The sequence below is a fragment of the Myotis lucifugus genome, unplaced genomic scaffold (assembly GCF_000147115.1).
Source record: "Myotis lucifugus unplaced genomic scaffold, Myoluc2.0 scaffold_110, whole genome shotgun sequence".
In the NCBI taxonomy this organism is placed as follows: Eukaryota; Metazoa; Chordata; class Mammalia; order Chiroptera; family Vespertilionidae; genus Myotis; species Myotis lucifugus.
Window position 1 is genome coordinate 2,366,607 of NW_005871158.1, and position 17,923 is coordinate 2,384,529.

The window sequence follows — 17,923 nt, forward strand, 5'->3', positions numbered from 1 at the left end:
CACTGGGGTATTTGAAGGAGATAAAGAAAGTAGATCCAAAGTACACATTATTTCTCTTTCCCTGCCTGTAGGAGATTGACAGAAAGCCCAGGAAAGGATTCCAACGCTGACACCCACTTCTAGGTCTCCTGCCACACGCTTCCAGAAGAGTGACAGCTCCTGCTGCTCTCCCTCTGGCCTGCCCCACCCTCCCTCCGCTCCCGGAGGCCGGGGTAATGTCAGCCTCCCCCTCGCCTCCTCTTCATCTCAGCTGTATCAGGTACACTGAGGAGACAGTCACAGGGCAAAAGGGTTCTATCAGCCTGAGGGTAGAATTTAATGATGACCAAACAAGACATGCATTAATAATTGATATATATCTTTTTATTATGCACAAATAAAGTACTTAAAACGGTGGTTATCAAAACTATACATCTAAGCATGTTCACAAAATTGCCGACACATTGGACAGAGGAAAGACTACATACAACAGGGGTGTTCAAACTGGCCACAGGGATTTTAAGGGTACTCTTTTTACCCTCATAGATGATGAAAAACAGCAACAAAATCAGGCTCATTCAGGAAAAACCAGAAGAGAGAAGCATTGTACTTGGAAACTGATAATAGTCCTTTTCAGAAAAACGTCTGTCAGTTTCATGAACAATCCCCAGCTAAAACAAACAGAAAAAAAAATCACACACACAATTCACCCAACAAAATGTGCTCTGTTAACACAACCAGCAGTACAACCATCACTCAAACCATGAGGTAGTTACAGTACAAAAAGACTGGCATGCGAGTGCACGCCCCCCACAGGCCCACAATCATGCCCACCACAGAACACACGCAGGAAACGGGTTTACAATCTCATTACAGACAAGGAAAAGAACATTTCTGTTGTGGTGGTTGAGAAAATGCTACAGAAACAGCTTAGACAGAAGGCATTTCTGACTTTTAAAATACAGAGCAACAGCTGGTAAACCCCACATGGTGAAAAGCTACAGGATGTTTCACGATAATCTGCCTTGGAGTTTAGAGCATTTTAACAACAGCCTGAGCATCCAACAAAACAAAACAAACAAAATGGCTTCTGCGCACTCAGGGTGTAGCCTGCAGAAGTAACAAGAGGCAGCAGAGAGGAGAGTTTAACTGGAATATAACAACAGTTTTATAGAAACTTGCAAAATGTGTTATAAAGTTGAGCTAGTATTTTGTATTAAAACTGTGAAGTCTGAAGCAACTGGAAATGCTGTAACAAGAGGCTAGGGAGAAAACACTATTTTTTTTTAAATGCTCATTTTTAAAGGAACATTTCAGAACTACTTAATGACATTCACTCTCCAATTAACATGGGATCAAGTTTTATCAACACAGATTTCTTGATCTGAATAATACTTCTGACAATCAGACCCAAACAAACAAAAGTTGACTCTTTTCTTCTCTTTCTTTTAAAATCTTTTGGTTTGCATCTATAAATTTGTAAATTAATTTTAAATTACTTATAAAATCATTGGCAATGTAGCATCTCTCTCAAAAATATACATTTAAATATATTACAAAAAAGTTTTAACCCTGTCCATCTAAAAACTGGATCTTTCAATACTTCTTTAATAACTAATTTTCTTTTTTAACAGAATGGAAAGGGTTTTTTAAAAAGCAAAGAACTGATCAGAAGAATTCACAGTAACTGAAGTTAAACATTTCATATGGAGTAACTTTTTTAAAAATCTAAACCACTTAAATATATCTTTATACACAATTTTTTGTAGTAAAATATAGCTATAAGTGACTTAAAGACTCTAGTCTTCTTTGAAGACATCTTTAAACCTTTTTATACATAGAATATGCTAAAACAATACATTCTGCTGAAGGTTAGGCAAAGCGCATTATTTTCAAACACAGGTAGCATAATCTAGTCCTGCACTCTGATACCCTTATGTTAAGAAATGTTAACTAGAGGGAAAAAAATTATCTAATCTCATATCTTCATTTGTATGTGGAAATATGCAAAATTATAGACAACCCAGAAATCTTAGCCTTCAAGTCATCCTTTTTGGTTAAAATTATCCTGATTGAATGTCTATGCCTCTCAAATAAGTCAGAAGATCACTCTAGAATTGAGTAACCTTGTTTGCCTTGCAGACATTGCCCTTAGGTCTTGGGTATCATCAACATTTCCTACTGAAGGTTTCATTCACGGAGAACCAAGCACAACTTCCTTACTTAAGGGCAGTAAGATTTGCTTATGAATATTTTGGGGTAGAATCTAGCCTGTTCTATTTGTAGAATGTTGAGTTGTTTGGGGAGGGGAGAGGTGATCTGGAAAAAGAATAATATTTATTTGCAATGAAGCTATCCTCGGTAGTAAATGATTTGGCATGGAAATTTTTCCTCTGGCTTCTTTTTTAACATAGAGGTATCAGTTGAGCTTACTTTAATTGCAAAGTGGCATGATATTATTCCATTTTCTTCCATTATTCCACCTTCAATTCTTTTCGAGTTTGGGATATATTTAAGGCAAGAGAACTACAGCAACCCAGCTGCCCGTCCCCTATCCCAGCACTTTCTTGGCAGAATTGGTGACACTGTTCACATAACAGGCTCTGCCCTGCATTTGCATCTTACAAGAGCTTGGTTTTTACAAAAGGGTCTATTCAAAAGGTTGACAAGTTTTGAGTGGAAACACTAATTCCCCCAAATATATTTAAGAATACATTGAACTCTAAAGGTACAGGAATTTTTAAAAAGGGAATTTTTTCTTCTTCACAACTACAAAACGAATGTGCCAGATGACCTATGCTTTTACTGGCATAAATATCACCAAGCAAATTCCTCCTTAATTTTATAACTAAATTTTGCCCTGATTTATAATTAATTTATCAGAACACAGTGTCATAAAGGGGAACACATCTGCAGTCCCAGATTTTGGCCATTTTCAATTTCTCTAGGCCTATAAAGAAATAGGAAATCTGCATTAAGACACTTGCAGTGGGTGTGCTGGTGCGGGAAGAGGGAGGAAGCTGAGGATGTGCTCAGCGCTGGTTTGGGCCCAGGGCACAAGAAAGGAATGTTGCCTTGCTGTGTGTCAGGATGCGGCCTGGAGGGCAGCGTCTATTAAGCAAGACAGGGCCTCCCCGGGGCGGCAGCAAGGTGAGAAGTGTGCACCCAGGAGGCGCAAAGCGAGTGGAGGAATAGAAAGTCTTGAAGCATCTCGTTTGCTTTACATCTTGGTTCAGCTATAAAGGAATCTTTGGCCACATCTCCCTGGTTCTATCTGGCTGTCATCCTTTTACCAACTCCTTGAGTCCTGGATAGAACTCAGGGCCCCAAATTATAGATGTTCTTACCTGGACAAAGCAGCATTTTAAAAACTGGCATGTGTTTCACATTGTAAGCCCCCTAACCTGTGAGGGGCTGGTGGGCAAGGCCACCACCTTAGCTTTCTCACACGGAAGTCCAGGGGGCACATGGAGATTCGCCCTGGGTTGGGGGGTGAATACAACAGGTGATGTTTATATCGAAATTCACTCTCTCTTTACAAAGGAACCACAATCAAGCCTTTCTGGAGTCTGGCCACCCGTGCTGTCCGGCCGAGCCCGTGGCAGTGGCGGCTGGGCTAGGCCGTGCTGCTGCTGGAGCAGGGCGTGCTCTGCGTGCTGCCGATGCTGTGGGCCGCGCTGCTGTTCTCCGAGGCCGGCGGGGAGGTGGGGACCTGCTGCCTTCCTGCAGTCTCCCCTGTAGTTGGTAAAGAAAAGGGGCGTAGAAAGACACATGTTACGGGCATTCATTCCCCCAAAGACCATTTCTCTTTTTGCCATTTTATCTGGTGTTCATCTCAATCACGGGCAGAAGCAACTAGACCAGAAGGCCTTCCACCATAAGGTTGTTCTGTTTGCTGATCTTTTGTTGTTTTTATTTTTTAAAATACATTTTTATTGATTTTTAGAGAGAGAGGAAGGGTGAGGGATAGAGAGAAACATCAATGAGAGAGAAACATCATCGATTGGCTGCCTCCTGCACGTACTCCCACTGGGGATCGAGCTTGCAACCCAGGCATGTGCCCTGACTGGGAACTGAACCGGCGACCTCCTGGTTCCTGGGTCAACACTCAACCACTGAGCAACGCCGGCCGGGCAGTCTTTTGTCGTTTTTAAAGTCTCCTTCGTGGGAAAGCTAGAACTGTTTCCTGGGTGACTGACAGGCAGTCACAGTGGTTAACACCCCTGATAGTTGAGGACGAGTGCCTAGGATTCCAGTGCCTACAACCTTGGAAGAAACCACCACCACCTGTAGCACGTGACCCAACTGACCAGCGCTTGCATTCAAGAAACACTGTCCGTCTCCTCTCATTGTAGGGCTTGGGAGGGGAGACCTTTAAACTGTAATACGAGACCATTGGCAGTTTGGAGACCATTAGTGGATGCATTCAAAACGTGGGTGGTGAAGTCTCGCTTTCGCCCTCGTCACAGCAGAGAGAGCCACGCACCCCAAGCACACAACCTACAATCGGAGGAGGCGGCGCCTACTCTCAGAAAAACCTTTTGGGGAAGGGGTTCCGCTGTCCACACACGGGGACTGCGGTTGCCAGGGAACACGCCCCCCTCCTAGGCTCACTGCGGGGCGCCCGGCGAGTATCTCCTAACACAGTAAACATCCCACTTTTCATGACGTACCCACTGCATTTGCGCTAAGCCCATCCCCGTGCCAAGTGTGCAGTGCTCTGGAGCGGGAGGAAGCCCGGGTCACACACATGGTTTGCATTTAGCGCCGCAAAAGCCTGAGAGTTAAGTGTTTTCCTCCGTGCAACGGGCCTCGGGGCAGCCCTCAGAAATGGCTCGAGGTAGGGAAAAGTGATCAAGGCTCTCCGATGACAAACACTGCCTTTTCTTGGAAAAGTCAGAGCGCACACTTCATGAAGGAGTGGTCGGCAGCCTCCCCCGACCCCCTCCAATGTCTGTTTATGAACGAGCCTCCTCTTTCCTGTCCTCCTTCCTGTCCCGCTGAAAACACACAGCTATCAGCTGAAAACACGCGAGCAAAGGCTCTGCCCTCCGGGCTCAGGAGCTGAGTCCGTTCCCTTCCAGGGCCCCTCCAAAGCCTCTGCCAAAAAAAAAACACACAACAGTTTTGCAAAAGGTAGACCTGGCTCATGCCCCTGGGTCTGGTTACAGCTTCCCCACCCCCACCCCATTTTAGGAACCGCAGCGACAACACACATTTTCACATCAACCTCAGGGCATTTACATGCTTGTCGCATACTTGGCCCTTGCTATATTTCCTCTGATTATCTTTGCTTCTGGGATTGGCGGGATGGAGAGGAACTAGGAGGTCAATATTCTGCAGAAGCGGAGAAACACTACTTTTCCTCTTCTTCTTTTTTTTTTTTTGGCAATGTGTATTTCGGACCCTCCCCAGCACTGCCCTCTACCCGTCCTGTGTGTATGTGATTAAAGGCGGGGAAGTCTGCTTCCATGACAGTGACTTTCTGCCACAAATTGTCTTTCCCCACAGTGGGAGCTTTATTTCTAAAAAGAAATCAAATCTCTTAGTTATTCTGATGTCCACCCCCCCCCCCCCGCCACACACACAAACCCAAAATAACAAAAACCTCCAGAGACCCAAACAACTCACGATATACTTTAAAAATTCAGCCCCTCACAATCCACATGTGCATCCACACCCAGCTGCCTCCTCATGTTATTAATTAGAAGGACCGATGTGGCTGTGTGTGAAGCACATTGTAAGTATGTATTTCCCCCTTTTAAACAAAGGCTGTATCAAGAAAGCAGGAGGTAAGCCTACACCCCAGCCGCTCTTTATGGCTCACCTGGGCTTCATCTGTGCAGCCTGAGAGCAGCGCAAGCAAGGAGGCCTGGGCTCCTCTATGGACAACCAGCAAGTCTGCCCCATCCTGACGTTGACATGTGCCTGATTATTCACACTCAGGAAAAGTGCCAGCACTGCTCCCTGCCCAGGAAGTCTGAATATTTGCTTTCTGATGTCTATTTGCCAAATATAATTTGTTGCCATGTCAGTTTATTTTAATCAGGGCCCATTACAAAGGTCTTTCAACTCCCCGAGTTTTGGAAACTCTAGTGCTGTTGATGCAAAACACTGTCCCAAATGAAACCCACGCAACACAAAACAAAGAAACCCCTTATGCTCGAGATGGCAGGATACATTGTATTAAGGTGGCTAAGTCAACTTAACCTAGCAATCCACGGACCTGAGCCAACAATGTGCCAAGGGGAGTCTCTGCGAATCTGCTTGGAAATGTTGAAAGTACCATCTTTAGACGATCCCTCCTACCTCTGTGGCTGTTTTTACATGTAAGACATGGCATTTCTCAATATAACCAAGTTGCCAAAAACGTGTACGTTTTGAGCAATTATGAAAAAGTTTGTTTCACTGTCAGATGGTAGTGGTACTACAGAAAAAGTCACCATGAGAAGAGGGGGTTAATGTGCAGATGTTTCTGCTTAACAAATGAAAAAAAAAAACCCTGGGTTTTCTGAGATGGATTCTCTGCTCTCTATCACAGTGACCTCTGACTTCTTGGAGCACTGACTTTCTCTGAAATATCCCTTGCGTGACAAATACAATCAGCCTAGTTCTGGAGAAGATGGGCAGGGAGGGCCCTGGGGGTTAGCAGGAGGCCAGCTGAATCAATGGAAGGAGTTTAAGGAAAGCTTCTTGCTCATAAATACCAAACTGGGCCACGAGGAATGTCTTCGGTCTTCATGTTTTGCTCCTAAAATCTCAAACCACATCGAGGAAGAGAGACTTGGGGAAGAGGGAGAGTGAGTAGAGGAAAGAGGCATTTGGTGCATGGGGCTCACAGAAGGAGGGTGTGTTAGGACATAGTTTAATTACACCCAGCTCTGTGGCTGAGCCTACATATTGCCAGAGAAGCATTCAGAATATATATATTTTTAAGGGATAATCTGTTTTACTTCTTTAGCTTGGCATGGAATTGTCCGGATCTGATTTCCTGCCACCTCTTTTTGGCGGTCTAACTTTACAACCGGGTCCTTATCTCTAAGTCTTTCAGCATGGTGGGTCCTGGGGAGGAAACCTGATTTAAGAAAAATCTGAATGACATGGAGAGGCGCTATGGGGACACCACAGATGGAAGAATTTTAGAGAAAGGTGAGAGGAATTTCGATTATTTAGCCCGAAGGAGACTGTTTGCAAATATTGTCCGTAGAGGATAATTACAAAGAGGAACAGACAGCTGTTCTTTATCTCCCTGAGGGCAGAACACAAGGAAATGAGTTTAAATGTCAGGGATAGGGATTTAGGTCACAGAGTAAAGAACTTGCTGATTATGAGGATCGGTTAGTTCTAGGGGGAATGTATAGAATTTCTTCCTTGGGAGATATGTAAGCATTGGATTGAAAACCGTATGCCTGGGGGCGATTTAGATTTAATATTACTTGATGCTGGGAAAGAAGACAGATATTTTCCTCAAGGTCTTTGTGTTGGTTGCAATTTTGTACCAAGTAATATCTTAATCTCTTGATATCTTAACTGTAATTTTTTTCACAAACTCACTCCTGTAAGAAGAGCGAACCAGACTGCCTTTGGTTTAGAGAAGTGGGTCACTTTCACACACTGACTCACCTCACTCTCCAAGCTCTAAGACCGTATTTTTGCAGCCAAGACTGCAGGAGGGGTGGATTCGATGTTGCTGTAAGTTGTGGGGAAAGGAGAATTGTTCCAAGGCAGGAATTAAAATTTCCCCACATGCCCTGCCTACCACTTTCTGTCTGTATTCCTGCAGGACGGCCCACCTGTCTGCACCTGCACCTGGGTTTTGGGTGGGTATCTCCCTTTAACTTACCCGAGCACTTGGGTGAAGAGCACATCCTGCCTTCTTTGCAGCCACACCAGGGTCTTCCCTTCTGTCCCAGCTGCATTTTTCTGATCCCTGGACTTGGTCTCTTGCCTCTTACTTAGTCGCATGGTAGCCTAACTCTGGCTGTTTCTCCCTTCACCTGGACTAGAGGTGGGAGCTGGGAGAAACTTCAGCCCTCTAAGAACATTTGAAGCCTCCAGCCAGAGCTGTTCCTCATGAAAAGCCGTTCACCTGACTCAGGCAGAGTGGGGCATGTGCTTTAAGAACGCACGCTCCGTTCCTCCGAGGACTGCGAACAGAAGCCCCTGGGAATGGAACAGGCACACCTAATTCAAGACCCCGGCATTTTATTACGCTCGGTGAAGCATGGAGTTCCTCCCACCCTTACATTTTTTTCCTGCCTACACATACAAGCAACCTTAGATAGCTTATATTTTTTTTGTAGGACTTTGGGTTTCAGAAAGCTTTTCACATGCATTTCTTCCTGAAGCACTCTCACCTCCACTAACCCTGTGGAGTAGGGCTCGTCTCCATGTTTACTGAAGGGAAATATAATCCCTGCACCTGGGTCAGGGGATAAGACCAGCAGTTGAACAAAGTAGAGCTTCAAGTCCAATTTCTGATGACAGCCCACACCTACAGGTTGTACAGACACACATAGAGGGCAGCCTTCCTCCTTCTCCAGCCCGCCCCCACCTTTTCCTTCTCTTTCTCCTCTTATTCTCATCAAACTCTGAGTGCACCCTGTTCAGGGGACATAAAGGCACGTTTAAAGTAAAGATAAATGATAACAACTAACCTATCCCTCCTACAGAGTTTCCCCTGCAAAAGGGAAGTCTTTTAGCTGGGAAACAGGGAGGAACCCTTTTGAAATCAATAACAAGTGACAGAAAACGTCTCTAAACTGAAGGAGTGAGCTCGTTAAATAACTACAATTAGGATATCAAAAGATCGAGACATTAATTGGTACAAAGTCGCAACCAACTCATAGGCCTGGGCGAAAATCTCACCAAAATGGCAATTTACAGAATTTTAATTTTACTTACGTATTTTTTGACCACTTAAACCATTTTTATGCATATAATTCAGTGACATTAACAACATTCCCACTGTTGAGCAACCATCACCATTATTTAACTATAGAACATTTTCATCATCTCAAACAGAAACACTGTACCCTTTAAACAATACTCATCACCTCTCCTCTCCGCCCCTGGTAACCTCGATTCTATTTTCTGTCTTCACACATTTGACTACTCCAGGTATTTCATAAATAACATCATCCAATATCTGTCCTTTTGTGTCTGGTTTATTTCACTTAGTGTATGTTCTCAAGGTTATCTTTGTTATAGCATGTTTAGCATTTCATTCCTTTTAAAGGCTGAGTAATATTTTATTGCATATATTTACTGCATTTTGTTGATACATTCACCTGCTAATGGACATTTGGGTTGGGCTATTTACATCTTGTGATTATTGTCAATGCTGCTACTATGAACACGGGTGTGCAGGAACCTGTTTGAGTCCCTGCTCTTAGTTCTTTTGGGTATATACTTAGAAGTGGAATTGCTGGATCATATGGTATTACTACATTTTACTTTTGAGTAACTGTCAAACTGTTTTCTGTGGTGGCTGCACCATTCTACCTTCCCATCTGCCATGCACAAAGGGTTTCCATTTCTCCACATTCCTGTCAACATGCTATTTTCTGTTTCTTTTTTATAACAACCATCTTAATGCATACGAAGTAGGTATCTCATGGTTTTGATTTGCATTTCCTTAATGATTAGTGATGCTAAACATCTTTTAATGCGCTTATTGGCCATTTATACATTTTCTTTGGAGAAATGTTTATTCAAGTCCTTTGTCCATTTTTTAACTAGGTTGTTTATCTTCTTGTTGTTGAATTGTGGGAATTACTTATATATTCTTGATATTAACCCTTTATCAGATATAAGATTTGCAAATATTTCTCTCATTCTGTGGGTTGTCTTCTCATTGTTTTTTAAAATGTATTTATCTTTATTATTGAGGGTATTTCTCTCTCACATTGTTTCTCTCTCCCTCCCCTTCCTTCTCTCTACAATCAATAAAAACATATTGAAGAAAAAGAATTTTGGGGGGTAGAGGAGCATAACTTGAGAGCTTTTTTTCACCATTTGTATTTGTTTACAATTCATGAATATATATTTTGAAAAATTAAATAACTTTCCAGAAAGAAATGAGAATTTTATGTTTATCAAAGAGGACAGGTCAAGAAATGTTGGTTTAAACCATTAATTAGGGACTCTGGTGGGCTCAGTCCTAGGCAGATGTGGTAATAAAATCTTGGCTTCCCTTTTCACTTCCTGCCCATTTATATTTCTATTCTGAAGTCTTTAGCATCGGGGGAATAGTTTATATTTCCAGTTTGTCTATATTACCTTCCTTTAATTAAACACAAACCACAAAGTAGCTTTATTAGAAGCTAAACTTCACTAACATCTCAATTGCAATTAACGTAAGTAGTTTAAACAACCCTTTTCCTAAAACCGTTTAAAGCAAATTATATTTTTGCAAAACCCAATTTATGCCAAATGTGTAAATGTGAGAATAGGGGGAATGAACTTTCTCTCTCTTTCACTCATTATCTCATCAATTCATCCATGCAACGAAACACTGGGAGTCCGCCGTGTGGCAGGCACACGGGATGTGCACCAACTACTATTCAACAGTCACACTAACCTGTGTGGGAGTAGATGTACCACAAGGCCCCCGTTAGGAGTGCTCCAATCACAAATGCTGCAAACGCAATGCCCATCACGGTTATGGTGTCCAGACCATGGAAAATTGCTGAGGAAGAGAAATACTTTATGTTAATCTGCATCAGACGTTGCAATTTTCTATTTGTTTCACAAGCACCATCCGAAAGGCTAAGCCCCAACTAATGCAATCTGGGAGGATTCCAACAAAACGTACTGTATTTATAACTTACAAACTTTTTCTTTAAAGAAAAATCAAATTATCAGACTTCCAAGATTCCTCAGTTTGCAATTGTTTTGAGCAACAAACTTACTAAAAAGATCAGATTTGTCAACTCTGTAAAAGCTTAAGTCTCTGGTTCATTGTCTATTTGAATGGTAAAGAGACTTGAAAATTCAGAGGTTAAGATGCTTTGGAAAATAAGGTGAACTTCCATTATAAAAATCTGATTAACTGCTTTTTATTCACGGAACACTTCCAGCCATGAGACACTACACAGAAAACACACTTCAAATACTTGACAAACATATTTTATGCACATTTAAAAGTAGGAAAGATAACAGGAAGAAAGGAGTGAGCAGGAGAAAACAAAATGAGGGTAAACTGTTGCTGTGGATTATAACATTTCACTGAGACCCTCACATTAAATCCTCAATCTTAACAACTACACATTGTGTCATTTAAAATAACCTATTTTTTAACACTTTTCCAACCGTGATCTTTCTATGAGGGGAACGGAAATACTTCTCAGTGGGGGATGATGTCAGTTTTATGGTCAGCAAAACATATAAATAGAACCAATTGTTTCTCTGTTTGGCAAAGATTTTTATATTTGAAATCAATTCCAGGCCACAGAAATAGAACATTTCCTTTCATTTAAGAGAACTACCTGCTTTGAATCACTTAAGAAAAGTTAAAATCAGTTTCCAAGGGAGAGGGGTTTTCGGCAGAATAAGAATTTCTAATGTCTCTGTTTTTATATCAATTTAAGCGATAGGCTCTCCCCGTTAGTTCAGTACTGTGTCTAGGATCCTCTCCAGTCAGAAGTGACTCCAGGTGACCTCTATGTAAATTAAATCTCTTTGCCTTTCAACTCACTTCAGTGTAAAAGATCCAGTTATAGAAAAATGTGACCCTTGAGCAGGCCCAGAAAAGGTGCAGGAAAATATGTCATGGTGGAGAAGATTCTGGAAGGATCCAAACTTCCAAGTTCCAGTCCCCAGTTGTCTAGCCAATACCCATTGATGTTCATTTAACTTCTGAGAAATTGGGGCTAGCCCTACTTCACCTGCTGCAGGCAGGAGGTGAACAAAAAAGGTTTGTGAAAGGGCTGGGGATCCCCTAAGGAGTAAGAAAAGGGCAGACGCTCTGGAGGTTAAGATGAACCTAGCCACCTGCCTTATTTAATTTAATCTAGTTCACAGAACAACGGATGTTAAAAGATGACTTGCCTTTTTACGCCTACAGATCACAAAGTGGGGCAGGGTTAAAGTTTTTAGTGAAAACATTCTAAAATTCTAGAGATGGAGATGTCATTTATGAAAATCTGACCAGGTAAGTATGAGAGCATGTGTCCATGTGTGTCTCCTTCTGGGTTAATGGTACTGTTCCATGATGGCATGAAGGTAACGCACTCATTTAATAGAATGTTTATCAAGTGCTTTGCATAAAGGGATTCTCCAGGCTGACTGTCACGTGTGTGCGAGGGAGTCAGCCACGGAGACTAACCTGGACAGTTTTAAGGAAGGAAGCAACATCATCTAGAAGAGCTCTGGGTGTACAGGCAGAAAGCCAGGTCCTAGTCCTCTGGGCTTTTCATTACAACCTCAATGTTAATTACAACCATGGGCGAGGTACTTCACTGTTTCTGGGTCAGAGTTTTCTTCCATATAAAGTGATGAAACTGGCCCAGATAATTTCCAACGCATCCTTTTGTAGTAGTCTCTCTCTCTCTCTCTCTCTCTCTCTCTCTCTCTCTCTCTCTCTCTCTCTTCTTATAAGCCGTCTTCCCCCAAGGCCCTTTGGACTACAGATTGTCTTGAAGGTACAACTAGTTCCCTTAGCTTAACAAGTGAATGCTGTTGACAGTGGTAAATGGTAAAGCAAACCACTCCCATAGCTGTATGCTAATGCTTTCAGATCTCAACTGATGTAAGTATGTAGATAACAAACTTCTCTCTCTAAAGCTAAGAAAGTTACTACCTTTCCATTAAGGTCATACACACCAATGGGTCAACAAGTTCACATTTAAAGGTGGTGAAGGTACAGAGGGAAAAAGAAAGGAGAATGAAGTAAGGACAGAGGGAAGGGGAAAACAAGTATGAGAAAAAAAGAGGGGAGGGAAAGTAAGAGCATAAGTCTCCTTATCAAAACTCAAAGTTTGGCATATGCTCCATAACCAACTCATTCTTATAAAAGCCCAGGAGGCTTTATTTCGAAATAGTTGCATAAAGACTTACGTGGAGAAATTGGATTCGGTTCCTTAATGTTTGGACTTGTTCCTGAAACAAAAACATAAATCACGATGTATCACCCAGAGAAATCAAGTTTTAAGCAAAAGGTCATCAAAAACTCCACAGACTCTGACACTTTTCTATTTGTTAATACTTTGTGAAAGTTCTGTCAACTGTCCTCTTAGATACCAGAATTATAACATGAATTACTCAGAAATTTTAAGTGGTAAACTCTAACCATCAATGGTACAGGCTTTCTGGTTTGAAAAAAACTTGAAGGCAAATACCTAAATGTAAGGAATTTGATTCTGACAATTTGTGTGTGTGTACACCTTTATAGTTATTTAGGAAAGGATTCAATACCTTTAAATACCATATTTCTCCAGTGTATTATAATATTATTTCTAATTTAATGTACACAAATTCTAGAAAAGTATCTTTACTTTGAAGCTTAATGCTATTGTAGTTGAGGTCCTCTTCATCACACATTTGCACTATTTTTAAAAATGTGTTATTATTGACTTTTAGAGAGAAAGGAAGGGAGAGGGAGAGAGAGATAGAAACATCAATGATGAGAAAGAACCATCAATGGGCTGCCTCTGGCATGCCCGTTACTGGGATCGAGCCTGCAACCAGGCATGTGCCGTGACCAGGAATCAAACCAGTGACCTCTTGGTTCCCAGGTCGATGCTCAACAACTGAGCCATACAGGCCGGGCTGCACTATTACAGAGCTTCCCTAACTGCTCTCCTTGTCTCCACCACTGTCTCACTCCAGATATTTCCTACTCCACATGTGCCTACCAGAATGAATTTTCCAGAGCCCAGAGGTGGTTATGCAATTGCCCTGATTAAATGGCTCAATGACTCCTCTTCATTTATAGGGAAAATATTCAAACTCTTAGCGCAGCACACAAAGTTCTGCCTCCCTCCTCTTCCCACCTCTCTCCAGCCTCCTTTCCTATTGGGGTCCTTCACCTACTAGTATGCTGGGCTCCTCATCTATCTATACTAATAAAAGGGCAATATGCTAATTAGGCCAGGAGACTGGCCAGGAAGGGCAGTTGGGGGCCGTGAGGCCGGCAGGGGAGGGCCTAAACCGGCAGTCGGACATCCCCCGAGGGGTCCCAGATTGGAGAGGGTGCAGGCCGGGCTGAGGGACAAAAGAATAATATTTCATGACATGTAGAAATTATATAAAATGCAAATGTATTCCCTACGTAAAGTTTTATTTGATCACAGCCATGCTCATTCATGTACATCTGGTCTGTGGCTGCTTTCATGAGGTAACAGCAGCTCTGAGTAGCTGAGGCAGGGACCGTATGAGCCACACACTGAAAAGATTTACTACCTGGTCCTTTATAGGAAAAGGGGACTGAGTCCTGGCACAGACTCAGCCCCATTTCTTTAGAATTTAAAAGTGGTAAGTGTTGAGTGCCTCTCTTTTCATCTCTATTTTCATTCAATGAAGAAGGAATACATACTGTGTTGGACTCTGCAGTGAAGTGCAAAGAACTTATGAAAAATTGGCCAAAAACAATCAACGTTTGAGCTGCTGTTTACAAAAATAAAGAAGCTAGACAGGATTATAAAATCTCAGGAATAGCCACCTCAGCTGGGCTGACCACATCCTCGCAGCACAGGGTACAGTGGTCCAGCCGAGGGGGAGGGATGCTACCAAAGGGGTCCGAGCCACTACCACTGAACGGTGCCTCCTGGAGCTGTGCAATATGGTGGCACTGGAATGAGTCATACTTAAATAAAATTACTAAGAAATTTAAAATAATTGTGTGATTTTAAGAAAATCTAATTCAGTATGCAGAACACCCACCACCACCAACATGCCCACAAGAAACTCTTTCCTGAGAGTTTGGTTCTATCAGCCTCATTGGCAGCAATAAAATAATGACGATGACACTTTATATTTGTACATCTCTATAGTGTGTTACAACTGACAAAAAGCTTTCACTCATATTTTTTCATTTTAAACTCCCCAGAACCCTATGACACAGGGGTAGTTAACCACAACATTTTCCAACTTTCAAGAAGTAGTGGTTTGATTTGCTGAACTAAGTCCAAAGGCATTTAAAGGTCTCCACAGTGTGCATCATGTGAGAAATATACACACTTCTGGGAACAGTTCCATCTAATTAACTATCCATGGCTCAATTTTGTCACTTAGAATCCCTAAGAGGTTTTAAATAATGATTCTCCCCCAAGGAGACCTCCCATGTAAGAATTTTGCAAGGCCTGTGTGATGGATGGCATTGTTTTAAATTTCTTAATGGACTTATGTTATGATCTAATCCTCTTCCCCCACCCCAAATGGGGGCCTTTTCACAGAGTTGAGCAGAAAAAGTTGTTGCTTATGTCCCGGGGGTAAAGCTCCTCCGTGATTCCTGTGCATAAACAATGACAAGCACAAGCTGCAGCACTGAGGTTGGAGGGATTTTACCCTCTAACTTCTTTGTTCCAAAATCCCTAACAAGTTCGGAGTAGAACTAAGAGAGTTTGGTCTCTACGGAACCCTGCAATCGAGTTGGCACGCTGAAAGGAAAAGAGTGGCCACAACAATATTTACTTTGGGTTTAAGGGTCAGATTGTAAGAAAGGAATCCTAGCTATTACTGTAAAAAGAATTTTAACAATACAGATTTCTTTACAGAAAGAACAAACTATAATCAACATTCTGAATTGAATCTTTTCGTATACTCTGAGCAAATTTTGGTCAACCTCTAGAACCAAAAGTTTCCTCCTTGGAGTGGCAGGCATGGTTTTCATAAACGGGACATTTCTGGGGTTATGCATGAGTAACTGGCCACAGCTTGTTGGCCTCCAACTTTCAACTCAGTTCTCCTCAACATGCTAGAACGAGCAGGCCCAAAGGAAAACAAGGTATCTAACTGGTACCTACATCTATTGGTATCTGGCAAAGAGGGAAGGATGGGGAGATGAAGAAGCTAGAGACTCGGGAGGCCTTTATGAAGTCACATTTAAGATTCAGTTTTTACTAGTACTCACTTTACTTCACTGTAAAGGAACCCCTTCTCTGGGTTGTTTCAATATTTATGGCATTTGCTGCAACTGCGGAGTCACTAATCTGTATCCTTCCACCAGGATCAATACTCCTCACCTGAGCCTGGTTTTTGCGTCCTGCCCTCCAGGGGACATTTGATTAAGTCTGGAGACATCTTGGGTCATCAGAGCTGATCGTGGAGGAGTGCGCTATGGGCAACTAGTGGGTAGAGGGATGCTGCTCAACACCCTCCAATGCACAGGACAGCTCCCCAAACAAACGCCATTTGGACGTTATCCAACCAAAACACCAAGAGTGCTAAGGCTGTGAAACTGTATTATGCCCTGAAGGCCGTAAGGACAGGGTAATCTATTTACTATATGCCAAGCATATAGTAGGTACCCAAAAGACTTTCTTGGGGGGGGCGGGGGGAGAATAAGTAACCATAAATATCATGTATACTTTTATTTTGATCTTATCAGCTCTACTGGGATCTTTTGATGGGTCTTAACTTTCAGAGGTGCACACCGGAATATTTATGGATGAAATGAAATGTCTGGGTTTCCTTCAAAACAACCCAGGGACAGGAAGTGATAAAACAAGATTGGCCACGAATTGGTAATTGTTGAAACCAGATGGAGGAGGGTTCATGGGAGTTCATTCTATTTTTGTATATATTTGAAATTTTCCAGATTAAAAATTTTTTAAATGTGAAGCACATTGAATTAAAAAAAAATATGCCTAAGATACCTCTTCTCCCTTACGGGATAGAAACTAAATGTCTTGGTGTGTCAATGAAGTATTTCTATATTTCTTTCTTCTCACCTTCCCCTCATTTCTACCTCAGGCTGAGGACAAAACCTGGCTGGTGCTTTAGAGTATTTTTGTTCTGGAAAAATCAAATGTGTTCCAAAAAGTAACGCCTCTCTTGGATTAACTCCTAACTGACGTTCACAACTTTCCCTTCCATCCCCTTCACCTCCCTCCAAAAACTCTGTTTGGCTGAGAGGTTATGGGGAAGGAAAGGAAATTAACATTTATTGAGTGCCCATGATATGCTGGGTGCTGTCCTGAGCACACTTTTATTGTTTAAAAACTATGTGGTAGAAATATGGGAAAAATTCAGTATTTTCAACATTTAATTTGTTCATTTTAACTCGCTGAGAATTACATATTATATATAAATCATGGCAAATTGGGTATGACATTCATTGTGGGATTTTTGGTGCCCATTTTTCATGTGTATGTCCAAAATTTTAGAGCTCCAAATTTCAGAGAAATTACTCTTCCCTTTCACAGTTAAAAACAAAACACACATCACTGACGTGGAAAAACCAATTTTACTGTGGAAGCCTAAGTGTTCTCAAATGCTATAAAAAGTGGTCACAGCATCCAAAGCAAACAGCACGCACATGCCTATACTTCAAAATATGTCAGAAAATATGGCAGGATGGCATCACCTCAACTATTTTAATTGTTTTGCCATAAACCATAATATGCATACACTATTCATGTTTTTTGAGCGTTTTTGTGAGTTATAATTCAAAGTCACAGAATGTCTCCTAAACTTTAATACTCTCTTAAATAGTTTACATGTTTCCCAATATCTTAACCCTCTGGGGGAACAGATTTTTTTCCTGAAAATCTTCATCTTCTTTTCAGTTCATAGAGTGTTAACTATTTACTTGTAGTTTTTATTAAAAACTGGAATCAACTTCCACCTAGATTAAGGCATAGGGTTTAAGAGCACAGGCTCTGGAATCGAAGTGCCTGGAGTCGAATCCCAGATCCACCATTTATATGTGGTGTGACCCTGGCCAAGTTACTGAGCCTCCCTCTATACCTGCCTCACAAAGGGGTGAAGAGGATTAACTATA

The 17,923-nt window shown here is 41.9% G+C and overlaps 1 protein-coding gene across 5 annotated transcripts in view; it reads right to left on the bottom strand.

The window, feature by feature from the left end:
* Positions 1-341: 341 nt before the first annotated feature.
* Positions 342-17,923, bottom strand: part of TGFBR3 (transforming growth factor beta receptor 3) — a 197,208-nt gene continuing 179,626 nt past the window's right edge. Inside the window, exons 15-18 of one of the 5 annotated variants that reach the window (XR_002830364.1) lie at positions 13,039-13,080; positions 10,562-10,669; positions 3,327-3,714; positions 342-650 (exon numbers count right to left, since the gene is read on the bottom strand). Coding sequence is in view for 4 of the 5 variants with exons in the window: in XM_023757636.1 (XP_023613404.1) it covers positions 3,596-3,714; positions 10,562-10,669; positions 13,039-13,080 (269 nt within the window). In the remaining variant the exon portion in view is untranslated. Of the gene's footprint in view, positions 3,715-10,561; positions 10,670-13,038; positions 13,081-17,923 lie in introns of all 5 variants that reach the window. The other 4 variants (XM_023757638.1, XM_023757636.1, XM_014459580.2 and 1 more) reach the window with 4 other exon arrangements.